Raw genomic sequence first — 13,271 nt, forward strand, 5'->3', positions numbered from 1 at the left:
TCATTCTGTGAGGGTGATGGGCACCATGTCACCAAAGCATGTTGCCACATAGAAAGAATTCCTTTAATACAAGCCTGGTCCATTAGAAATAATGCAGAGACACACTCTTACACAAAGGATACCTTCCTGGATCCAAAGCATCAAGTTTACAGAAAAGGGGAGGGGACAATATTTATAGCTCGACCATACTTTGCAGAAATATAATGATCCTCTTGTTTATTCCCTTGATTGGTTAAAAGGTATCTAGTTTTCTGATACAAAAATGAAAAGTGGTTATTCTCTTATTAATTGTCTTGCAGCAAAATTTGGAGGGATCAAAAAGGCGTGTAGAAGTAGCACTGAGGTTCCCGCACAATCGCTCTGTATGCCCATCAACACGATACTTATTCTCAGTTCTAAAGTACACAGAAATACCACTTGAAAAATGAGAAGCTGTCAGAGGTCAGAAACAGCCACACACATATACTCTCTTCCGTATGTTCCAAAGGGGTGTAAGAATTTGATTACCCTCCCCATTCTGCCTCCTTCATTTCCATTTCTTAGAAACTGTCCCTGTTGGAACATCCTTTCCCATATTTATACCGATGGACAGATTCCTGGAGAAGAGATGGGAGGAAAGAGAAATAAGAGTCACAAAAGATCTCATTTGAAGCATTAATAATTACAGCAGCTGAAAAGCTTACGAAAGCAAAGGATCCTCTTAACAAAACATTATCAGAGCACTTCCCAGAAAACAGCCTGGCCATGAGATTCCTATTAACAATAATGAGGAAAATCAGAGGCAAAAATCAAACATCAACTACACAAGACAGACCTGCAGAATTTTTCACCTTCACTGCTACAATTACCATTTTTAAAAAAGAGCAGCAGACTGCATGAGTTTGACAAAGGAAGAAAAACAAAAGATAGCAAGAGACCCATTCTGGACAAATAGTTGCTATTCTGCATTCACAACTCTACACCAGCAACAACAGTTCAAATGAGGCACAAGGTGGGGTCCTCAACAAATTTACACATGATCGAACCAATTATCCACGCTGGACTTCTGTAAGGAGTGAACACCCCTGACCCGCACTACCTCTGCACCTTCCACACTCACGACCGGGATAAACCCAGAAACCCACAAAATGCTAGAAAGAACCCTGCTTTTTGTGAGAACCAGCCAGAACCTAAGCTGTCATTACACAGCAAAACCCAGCGAGAACAAAAACCCAGCAGCAGACTGATGTAGAAAACCCAGAACATACCTGAATTCTTCAAATGCAAACATGACCTAGTGAGGGACAATCTCCTTAGATTGTGGGGTAGCCTTTTTGGCACCGAGGACAACCATTTAGTCAGTCAGATGGTGTGAAGTGCAGAAAAAGAGGCGGGGTTTCCACACCCCCCAATATTCTGAAGTAAAAGGCTTTCTGCAGACGGGCCTGCAGCCTCCAGCTCCGCCAGCTGCTGACAAGCGGCAGCTAACAGGGGAGGCAGCTAGAAAACCATGTGATCATTCCAGCAAGTCTGATTAATGCAGTGTATGCTTAGGCTCCAGGCTGGGAGCTGTATTAGTCTAGAGAAATAAGTCGAACCCAGGGCACTCCTGAGATCCTGGGCAAATCACATCCCAACTCCCATAAGAATTATGCATGTTGGTCAGGGAGGTGGAAGGTTTAAAGGGTAAGAATTCAACCTGTTTTCATTGTGATCTCTCTAATTATAATTACCTCATCTCCCTGTGGTTGCTGCTATAAATGATCAGGCATGACCAAGTAACACTTGGGCTGTATTTCACAAGAAGCTGAAGTACTGAAAAATTCTTCAAAATTATTTATTTTACCATTCTACTACCAAACATAATTTTAGCACAAATGCCTATGCTGCCTCAGAATCACCAAAGTCACATTTTATGCCTACCACTTTACCATAACTAATATGATCTCGCATGCCAACCATGATTCGCAATCTCATTTACTTGGGTATTCCTTTATTGAGTATAATATGTACCAGGCTCTCATCAATTCCTCGAAGTACAAAAATTGCTGTAATATTTCAGAACAGAGTTTTAAAAAAGGAAACAAGATGTCAGCCCCCAAAGAGAAATGTTTACCAGTTTGTAAAGCCCAGGCTGTCAAAATTTGGCAAATGAGCTGAGGTTGTATTCTGAAACTTGCCATGAAGGAGCATCTCCAACATTTAGATTACAAATATTTGTAAGATAAGAGAGACAGATCTCAATTAAAAACATGAGTCACTCTTGACTTTTTTCTCTCTCTCACAATGCACTGTAAAGTCACTGACGGTGATTCTGCCTCAGAAAGGTTGCCTAAGCTGTCCCTTCCCCCTTGCCTACACCAATGCCTTCAGCATTTCTTAGTTTCTTGTTTTAGTAACAGGTCTTCCTTCTTCCACTCCTCTAAAAATCTGCTAGAACAATTCTTCTAAATCTAATTTTGCTGCCCCCCATTCTACACTAGTTCCTCAGTGCCCACGAGATTAAGTAAAAATGCCTCAGACTGGCATACAAAGTCTTATTTCTCCAATTCTTTCTTCCATTAAAACCCTTCATAAACCCCCAAATTTAGCCATTCATAGTTCCCAAAATATGTCAGTCTTCCTTTCTTGGGCCCATGGGCCTGCTGGATAGATTATCCCTAACCATGACCTGCTTGCTGCCCATGCTGTTCCTTCAGCTGCTCCCTGTCCAGGGTCAGAACTACCCCAGGACAGTTACTCTTTTGCCTCCACTGCCAACTGCACTGAACTGTAGCATTCTGTCTGCCTCTCCAGGAGCTCCTTCATGACAGGGATGTGTAAGATTAATTTCTACATTCCTGATGCCTGCTACAACACTTGACACAAAGGAATTATTTTTAAAAGGTTTGCTAAATGAGCCTCCTTTTGCCTCAGGTTTCTATCAGAGAGAAAAGTAATCTAGTACATGTACCAGCACCAAGGTGCTCTAGGATGAATGTGTTGCAGATATGGTTATCTCTGTCTGGAAGAGAAGTGAGACAGTCCAGGGTTTGACTCACAATGCAGCAATAAAGGCCAAAAGAGGCCAACTCATTTGGGGGGAGTCTTATGGTCCCTCAAACCACACAGCAATCAACTAAGTTAATCTAGGATGTCATCCACAATATTCCTGACAAGTCTCTGCCTGAGACCTTCTGATGATGGCAGCCACTCAGCAGAAGTGTGATATAATAGAGAACACAGAATACTCAGAGTCATTAAATAACTTGATTTCAAGTCCCAGATCCGCCACTTACTCACTCTATGATCACTGACAACCTACTTAAATCCTCTCTGATCCTTGGATTTCCCATATGTAAAGCTCGAATAATATTGATATTGCCCACAGCTCTCTGATAAGATTGTTGTAAGAAACCATATGGTGGTAGTTGTTAAAAGTTTTTATCAAGCGTATTATGTAAATATTCAACATCTTGATTATCTCATAAGATGGTCTCTTAACTGGACGGCTCTGATTATTAGATGGTTCTTTTTCATGGTGAGACCACCCCTCCTTAGAAGTGTCCTGTCTGTTCACTGGTTACTCATTTAGTCTGGGGGGTGGGAGAAAGCAAAGTATTTCTATCCTATAATTCTCAAATCTATATATATGTATGTATGTATAAAAATCACTGCCCTAAGTTAAAAAAAAACAGCAGAAATCACCCAAATCTAAGGAAGACCAATTCTCCAAGACCAAATAAAATTGTATGCTATTTCCTTTATTAAACTTCTTAGATATGGTCATAGATGGTATGGGGAGAGGGGCAGTTAGTCATCAACCACACACAAGCTTCCTGAGGAAAAGGAGATACCAGTGCATCCGTTTCTCAGTCCTTCACAGCCCCAATGACAAGGCTACCAAACAGCAGACAATTCATAATTACTTTTGACTGATGGATTTGCTGATTGGTCTAAAGGTCAAACGTATGTCTTGGCACTCTCTGCAAGGTACAAAAGGAGGAAAAGGAGTCTTAACTCCTAGACATCTGTCTTGATGAGAATTGGTCTGATCTGCTTTAGCTTGGCCAAGCCCATAAAGCAGGTCCAGGTCCAGTGTGGCAAAAGCCCAGTGAGTTGAAGGACTTCGTGTCCCTGTGCCTCCATTCTACCAGTAATTCATTCTCTCCTAGCTTGGTGCCTGTAGCACAGTGGTTACGGCGCCAGCCACATACACCGAGGGTGGCGGGTTTGAGCCCAGCCCAAGCCAGCTAAACAACAATGGCAACTGCAACAAAAAAACAGCCAGGCACTGTGGCAGAAGCCTGTAGTCCCAGCTACTTGAGAGGCTGAGGCAAGAGAATCACTTAAGCCCAAGAGCTTGAGGTTGCTGTGAGCTGTGACGGCACAATACTCTACTAAGGATGACATACTGAGAAGCTATCTCAAAAAAAGAAAAAGACTCTCCTCTTGGAGGGCTGGTTATAACTTTTAGGGCAACTTGGGCATGATGGCTGTAAATCTAGCACTTTGGGAGGCTGAGGCAGGTGGACTGTTTAAGCTCAGGAGTTTGAGACAAGTCTGAGTAAGAGCATTGTGGCAGGTACTGTATCCCCAACTATGTGGAAGGCCGAGGCAAGAGGATCTCTTGAGCCCAAAAGTTTGAGGTTGCTGTGCGCGATGACACCATGGCACTCTACCCAGGGAGACAGAAAGATTAAAAAAAAAAAAAAAAGAAAAACTTTCAGGACAATTCATAAGGTTGTAGTACACAGCAAAGTTGATAGAAATGGTGAAAAATCGAATCCCAGCATCAAGTTTACTTTAGACATAATTTTGAGATTCCTTAATTTACTAATAAAGAAACAGAAGCCAAAGTGGTTAAGTAACTTGTCCAAGGTCATAGCACTGTAAATGGCAGAGCAATAACTTGGGCCCTCGTTCATCTAACTCTGACATGCCCTACTGGTGCCCTAATATCAATGATTCTACTAGCTCAGGCTGCCTTTAGCAGAGGACTTATTTGATAGCCTGTCAGATAACTTGTGTCCCTAAGGCAGGGCTGGGATACTGTGACTGGGACTGTTTCAACCATATGACATGCTAATCCTCAAATTTCTTATAGGCAAGACACCTATAAGGACTGAAAAAGTGCCTCAACTGCCCCAAGAAGCAAGGGGTGGCAACCAGAGTTGACATGGCCTTGGGAGCACCATGGGAACAGGGGTCTGGTTCACAGGCTAGACAGATCCTTGGCCACTTGATTACTGATAACGACAAAGTATGAGGAATAGGAATGTAAGTGAGGGTCCACAACTCCTGACAGCTCCACTTCTGTCCAGAATAGGGCCCTAAAAGGCACTTCTATAATCATACCATGTTTAAAAACAAACAAAAGCATACCAGGTTATCTACCAATGACTCAAAGCTCAGATGAAACATGTTCCTACACTGGAATTAAATTTTCCTTTGAACCATGAAGGAATAGCCAGATATTAATTTTTAGCCTTTTATTTTTTTAAATAATACTGCCATGGAGCCATAACATATAAAACCAACACAAGTAGGATGGTTTTAGCTAAAGAAATGGTGGAAGGCCCTTGAGTCTCTGCTGCGAGCTTTTCCCTCTCTCTACTCAGGATAGGCCCAGACTCAGCCAAAAACATCTGGCCTAAATGACTCCAACAGTCTGTCAGCACTCACGTGCTGTGGGGCTCTCCCAACTACAAATCATTACCCTTTCCCTGGTTAATCTGGATTCATTTCCTCTTGTTAATTTCAATCAAAGAATAAAAGCCCTCAGGCTGGTATCTGTTCTCATGGGAGAACCTTCAACTGCAGTTAACTGGACATGCAAACTGTCCTTGGAGACACGGAATACAAACATAAGCATTAATAAGAAAGTTCCCAGGTCCCTGACAATTTGGGAAAGCTCAGTGAAAATATTCAAGTAAGGAGTTTAAGGCTCTGACACCCTATGGATTTGAGACATTGCAACCAACATTTCTTCTCTCATTTGTTTAGGTTGTAAGCACACAGACATAATGTACACGCAGCAAAATAAGGACTGAGCATATGAACACATCTAATGTGACAATCGAGTAAAACAAGTATTCTGACATTTATCAATATGTACATTCCCTACTACACAGTGTGGAGATGAAATAGAAGGAGACACAAATGCAAATCAGTTACGATCATGACTAAAAATCCAACCAAGGATTTTTCTAATGAGCAGGGCACTGAGTGGTAACAAGAGGAACTTGATAGTGTCCTCAGAAGCCTACTTCTTCCAGATCTCACTTCTACCACTCTAAGACCCTTCTCAAGTCTCCCTATGATCTGCCTGTCTTACTCCCCTCCAGCACTCAGTTAACCAAGCCAAAGAGTCTGCAGCTTAAAAACCTATCATTCTTTTTCACTACCTCCAGAAAAAAGTCGCAGGCCCCCAGCTTGGCTTTCAGCTTCTCCACAATCTGACTATCCTATGTTTCTGTCCACCTCTCATGCTTGTCAACCTGTACTCTCTCAGGTGGCCAAGGTGGTCCCTTTACTGACGCTACACCCTAACTCACACCATCTCTGCCTCTGGATCTCCCTGGCCAGAGTCCAGAGTGCTCTCCTGCCTTCTCTCCACAAGTAGTTTTGGAAAAATCTGGTTCTGAACCCAGGTCTACTACCTGAGAAGCCTGGGCAAATTCTGACCAGTCTAAGCCTCAGGTCTCCTCTTCCTAAAATGGGGAAAACAGATTGTATTTTATGAGGATGCTATGGAGCTGGAATGCCTGGTACACATTAACCACAATCAGTGCTAGCTATTATTATCACAAATGCTTCAAAACTCTATTGAGCTCCACTCCTGATCATAACCATCCTATACTGATCCAGAAAACTCCGGAATTCCTATGATAATCAATAGCCATTTAGAATAAATCTTACATATTGTCTTGTGTTGAGTAACTCAGTCAACTGCATGTGTTAGGCACCTAACTAGATGGGAGTCACTGGGGAAAGGGCTAGAGTGACTGGAAGGGTAAGCCCAAGGGGTTCAGCTCTCTACAGCCTTGACATAATTTAAGTAACGGTAGCACGTTCACTATGCACACATCGCCTTAAGAGAAATCCATCACAATTTTGGAACAACATCCTCAAATTTGACTTATTTTGAATGTGGGAAGTCAATGCTAGTGGACAATGCTAGAGTCCACTAGCATTGACTCTGTTTTTAGTACTTTCTATGATTTCACAAGGCACACGCAATTGCTAGGTACATATAGTAGGTCTTTGGTTAAACTATTTTTGAATTAATTGAATGCCCTCTAATTCCAGTTGAATTTATCTCTCCAAACATTTTATTTTATTTTATTTTATTATTTTTTTTTAGGCAGAGCCTCAAGCTGTCACCCTAGGTAGAGTGCCGTAGCATTATAGCTCACAGCAACCTCCAACTCCTGGTCTCAAGCGATTCTCCTGCCTCCGCCTCCCAAGTAGCTGGGACTACAGGCACCTGCCACAATGCCTGGCTATTTTTTTGGTTACAACCATTATCGTTGTTGTTTGGCGGGCCCGGGCTGGATTTGAATCCGCCAGCTCAGGTGTATGTGGCTGGTGCCTTAGCTGCTTGAGCCACAGGCGCCGAGCCAATCTCTCCAAACATTTAAAAAACAGATAAACCTTCTCGAACTAATATGAAATGTGTGAATTCCACATTCTGAGCTAAGTTCTTCTCCCAAATTATATAATTCAACGGAAACTTCTATAGTAATGCTTAACGTTAAAGTAAAAGTTTAAAGTATCTATTCCTTACCTCCATTTTGAGAATTCTATTTAAACTATTATAAAAGCTACTAAAAAGAAACATTCTACGATAACACAAACAATATTAGTGTATATTTTAGTTATCACCACTCAAAAGTAGTTTATTAGTAATTATTTCTGCACTGCAGTCTACATCAATCTTTTCCATCAAATAAGCACTCTCTAAATATCTATACCAGATTTATGGAAATTATTCTTTCATTCACTCAGTAAATACTTGAAGGGTTACTATGTGAGTAAGATGCTATTCTGTATGCTGCAGAGAGAGCAGTGAATAAGCTAAAGCCCTCAGTTTTACAGCAGTTATGTTCTGATGAAGGAAGTCAGATGATAAATGAAAAAGATTATAAAATAGTGCAATGTGCCAGACAGTAATTGGGAGCTAGTAAATTTAGAATAGGTAATAGGAAAAGCTCCTCCAAGCGACATTTAAGTTGAGATATGAATGACAGGAAGGGTCCAGTTGTGCAAATATCATTTGGGCCAGAGGAAATGGCTTGTACAAAGGCCTGAGGTAGGAGGAAACAAGCCTGGCATTTGTCCCTGTCATACGATGTAGGTGAAAGAGAGAAGGTAAGGAAGAGAACAGAGGGAGATGAAGACAGAACAGTAAATAAGGTTTTACTTACCAGGGAAGCCATGGAGAGTTTAGGCAGAGGAGCACTGTGACCTGATTTTAATTTTTAAAAGAAAAATGCAAGTAGGGAGACCACTTAAGACGCTATTGCTGTAGTCCAGGTAAGAGATGATGGAGTTTGGACTCAGTTGGTAGCAGCAGATAAGAGAGAAGTGGATGGATTTTAGATATGGCTTTGAGACTTTCTCACAAACTCAATTGTTTAATGTGATTCCTAGATTACTAATGAAGTAGACATTAAAAACATTTCAAAAGGTGTATTTCTTCTTAGTAGGAAATCTCACCCCACCTTCACCCAGGTGGAATAAAGCCATTTTAATTGCAAAAAAAAAAAAATTTTTTTTTTTTTCAAAAGAAAAACTAAGAACACTAGTAGAACTACAAGCTAAAGGAAACGTATGCTCCACCCAGGAGAGGACCTTGCCTTACCATTCTATTCCCAGGCCTGGCACACAGAATTATTCATCTATTGAGTTAATTAATCATGGTTTGTGGGCTTACATTTCATAAAAAGATAAAATGAGATTAAGTCAGCAGTTTTCTTTCCAGTGCAAACATCAAATAATGGGGCAGATTATCCTTTTGAATGAACAAGTGTAGCTGCTCCAGTGTCACCCTGATGTACTAAAATTTCCCAAGGTCTTTCAGAAATAGAGAAAAAATCAATAAGATAAATGCACATAAGGTAAATATATATATATTCAATTAAGAAATATTTACTGGGCACCTGCTATGTGTCTAGCACTATTCTATCCCTGACAGAGGAGGGAGGCTAAAGAAGATTTAGACACACACCAGGCCTTTCCCATTATTAGAAATAGTCTTCATAAACTCAAAAAACTGAAATGACAGTTAGCAATGGTAAATCAACATGCTAGACATCTGAAGCTGTGGCACAGGATTTTCTATTTAGTCTGTTAACATTAGGTTTCTTTTCCCCCCACTGAAAGTGACTGATGTTATCAATGGCCCTCTTGAACCCTGGCTCCATCACACACTTGTTAAGTGAATTTGGAGTGTAAATAGCTGGGCTATGGTCCATCTCTATTCCTTATCAGCTGAGTGTCCTTTGACAAGACACTTTACCTGTAAGCATCTCAGTTTATTCATCTAAATAATGTGGATAATAATTGCTGTCCTGCTCCTTCACATAGATACCCTGAGGATCAAATACAATATGTGTGCCAGTGCTTTGTAAATATTAAGTACCATACAAGTCAATAAATAGTCCTGTTATTAACAACAAAAGAAATCATACCTTTCCACTTAGTGCCATCTGAGCTCTTAGTAAGGCGAGAATTTTAAATCTTCATCCAGACCATATAATTAGATGGTCCTTAAATGTAACTTACTATCCAAGTAACCAAGAGAATTTAGATATATACCTGTAACTATAGGAATATAGGGCTGAGAGAACCTCAAAGACAATTTAGTCAAATCCCTACTGCTGGGCAAAATTCCAAACCATCCAGGGTGCTCATATGCTCAATATGTATTCATTTCTGTCAAACTCTAATTTTCAAAAAGCTAAAAACATAACTCTAATACAAACATAAAGTATGTACATGGCAAAGATTGATGTAACTTATTAATGAAAGAATCAGCAAGAAGGTAAAGTTGGTTCTAGGGTAATACAAGAAACAAACATACAGTCACTGGAAAAAAAGAATGCTGCACAGTTAAATACAAATCTGATTAATGTCCTACAGAACAATAAAACCATAACCTATAGGGTTATCTTTTCTTTTAAACAGAATTAGATATCTATTAGCCAAAAATCACTTGTCACTTATTAATGTTTTACAAGTTAACATCTAACTTTACAGAGCCAGGACCTTAATCAAAAGTAAGTCAAATACCTAGCTTCTCCAGGAATGTCCTATGTCCCTTCATTGTCCCTTGCTAGACAAATGCTCTTGAGTGATAATGAAAGGGCACACAATAATCTTTTTGCTTTTCTCCAAGTTTTAGATAACTTTTCTAAAATATCTTTAAAATAGCTAAACATAGTTTATCATCACTTCCAGTGAAACTGATTAGTAACAAATTCTTTCCTGTCTAGCCCATTTTTGCTCTTCCTCATTCACAACCTCTTTGTGAAAATCCTTCAAATGACTGACGTCAATTATAAATAACTGTTTAGGCTTCTTAGATCAAATAATCTTGAAACTTAGTGTTGAGGAGGGAGTTATTTTCCGGAACTTCCAGTGCTCAGTGCTTTTCTGTATTCTTTCCAACTGTCTCACTTGTAGGTCTCCTGAAGATGAAAAATGGAACATCTTATTCATAGGCTTCATAAACTCCCTAGAGGCTCTGACTATTCTGAGTTGCCATAATTAACCCCAATTTCTTAGTCTTCACAAACCCACTCCATTGTCCCTTTCTTTCCAATATAACAATGCTTAGCAGACACAAACCAAACTTACTACAGAGGCACAAATAAACCCACTCACACTAACCACCACAATAATATGAAGTTAAAAAAGAAATCTAATTAATCTGAGAATGTCTTCTTTATATCTATATTTTCCACAGAAGCTAGAGAATTGGAATGAATAAACAAATATTAAACAGATAGGCAACCAATTTCAAATGGAGTATTTAACACCCCTGCAGACCTTTTCTCTATCATGAGAGGGACCAGTTTCCAGCTCTCTTTTGTGCTTTTATGAATAGCTAGGTATTGAAAGGGAAAAACTACATTTCCCAGACTCCCTTGCTGTGTAATTGCAGTTCCACCAGTCAGTATTGATTTCCTTCTCTGTGCCAGGCACCTGGAGGGAGCCAAAGATGACTAAGACACAGCACCTATCTGTAAAAGCGTGGAATCTGGACAGGGAACATAGACCTGCAATCCACAAACAACAGCAACCCAGCAAGAGAGCTCCACATAGGGAATCATAAAAGCACAGAGGAGCAAGTCTCTGGCTGTAACTGAGTAAGAGTTTTAGAAGCATGAGTGAGAATTTTCCAGATACCACAGAATTGTACCATTAAAAAGCTCATACAGAAGATGGCTGACTGAAGCCAGCTTTCCACAGAGGCTGCCATCCAGAAGAAGAGTTAAAGGACAGAAATTTAGCAAGTAACCTGGTGGATTAGAGCTGCACCAAGAGAGAAGGTTGAAGAATGCACATCAAACCCGCTGAGGTGAGCTGCGACCCCAAGGATACAAACAAAAGGTACAAAATCCATCACCAAGCAGACGGGAGTCCCCTCTCCCATGAGAACGGCTCAGAGTGCCCCACAAACAAACGAGCAGAGTTCAAAGGTCCTCCCACTCCACTCCACGGGAGAGACCCTCTAAAAACTGGACCTACCTCCCCTACTAGGGTGCCATGGCATTCTCCTGCCAGGCATTCTACCTGCAACTCTGAGCTCCCAGCACTCCCCTCTGCTCTCACTCTGAGGTCTGGAGGCCTGTCCCCAAGGAGCCCAGATTCTTGGGTGATTTCTCGAGGGGTGTGGACATGGCCTAAACTGCAGCTGGTCAGTGCTGACTCTGCGGCATGGGAGTGAGGAGAGGGAAACACGCTGGAGTTGCGGTGTCCCGAGGTGCAAAACAGCAGCCATCTTTTGGCAACAATAGGGCTCACTCCCGGATATTCTGAAGCCACAACCCCTGTCTCCCTGGGCAACCAGAGAAGGCCGGGAATCTATTCAGGTGGCCACCACCACGGAACAGATCTGGGACAGAAACGCAGGCCCCTTGAGTGAAGGATTTGCCTGAGGCGGTATCAGCCTGGGTGGAGCACGGGGACTAGAAATGCATGCGCAGAGCTGGGAAGTTCCCAGGGCAGGGCTGACCCAGAGGACCGGCCCTCAGGGGATCGTCAGCCTATAGACAAAGAAAGACAGATGGCTAGAAATGACAGCTAACTGAATACAAACCTGCAGGAGCAAAGACAGGGCCTGAGGCGCAACCTCTGGGAACTCAAAACAGCTTCTCTTCTGCAGGGGAATTTAGCAGGGATAGAAACAAATTCCCGCAAAGTTGTTCTGTTCTGTCAGTAACATCAATCAGGGGCGGGGCTAGAACTGAGTGAACACCCCCCCAGCCTCCGTCAAGCGCCCGAGATTGTCAGGCCTCACCTCCCCTTGCTAGACAGAGGCAGAGCACAGCGACCTGGCTGAGAAGAAATAGATTTCCTTGTGATTCAGGCAGGTGCAAACCCCTGGAGTAACTCTTCACTACAGGCAACTGGGTCACAGCCCAGCGGAGCTATCAGTGACTGGGTCTGACAGAGGTACAAGGTGAGGAAGGAGGCATCAACCTTCCCAGACTGATTGATTTGCTGGGTGGGTGCTCCTGACTCCACGGAGCACCGGAGCAAGCCATATCTGAGTAGTCACCAGACCCCTACAGTCCAGTTGCCAGAGACCTTTTAAACTCTTCCACCTGAGACAGGTGCAGATTGAGACAATTGATTTGGACTTTTTGAACTGAGCCAATCGCCCGAGGACTATTCAGGTGGTGCCCTGGGTGTGTGGTTGTAGGAAGGTTTGATTTTCCTTTTCCAATTGTTCCTGGTGGGGGGCGGGGTGACTTAATTGCTGGTATTTCTCCACAGCTTAGACTTCGACCCAGAGTAACTGTTTCACTAAGGTCGAACAGAGACCAGCTGAAAACAAGACAGAACCACTTAGCCCCACCACACCAAACAGGTCCCCAGTTTCTCAGGCCATAGCACTGTACGGGTCCTCGACAAAGCTCCAGGGGAAAAATCAAATGGTGTAAAATAATCGTGGGGCGGGATCAGCGGAAAAACTATGGTAACATGAATAACCAGAATAGATCAACCCCCCCAAGGAAAGATATGGCAGATGTAACTGAAGATCCCATTCATAAACAGCTGGTCAAGATGTCAGAAATCGA

General features: G+C 42.0%; 1 protein-coding gene across 3 annotated transcripts in view; it reads right to left on the bottom strand.

Moving 5' to 3' along the window:
* EVL (Enah/Vasp-like) overlaps nucleotides 1-13,271 on the bottom strand; it is a 213,842-nt gene that overhangs the window by 155,773 nt on the left and 44,798 nt on the right. The window contains exon 1 of one of the 3 annotated variants that reach the window (XM_053601668.1): nucleotides 1,248-1,550. The exons of 1 other annotated variant lie outside the window; for it this stretch is intronic. In XM_053601668.1, coding sequence (XP_053457643.1) covers nucleotides 1,248-1,270 — 23 coding nt within the window. In that variant the 5' untranslated portion in view covers nucleotides 1,271-1,550. Of the gene's footprint in view, nucleotides 1-1,247; nucleotides 1,551-13,271 lie in introns of those variants that run through there. One more of the 3 variants, XM_053601671.1, reaches the window with a different exon arrangement.

The sequence above is a fragment of the Nycticebus coucang genome, chromosome 9, assembly GCF_027406575.1.
Source record: "Nycticebus coucang isolate mNycCou1 chromosome 9, mNycCou1.pri, whole genome shotgun sequence".
NCBI lineage: Eukaryota > Metazoa > Chordata > Mammalia > Primates > Lorisidae > Nycticebus > Nycticebus coucang.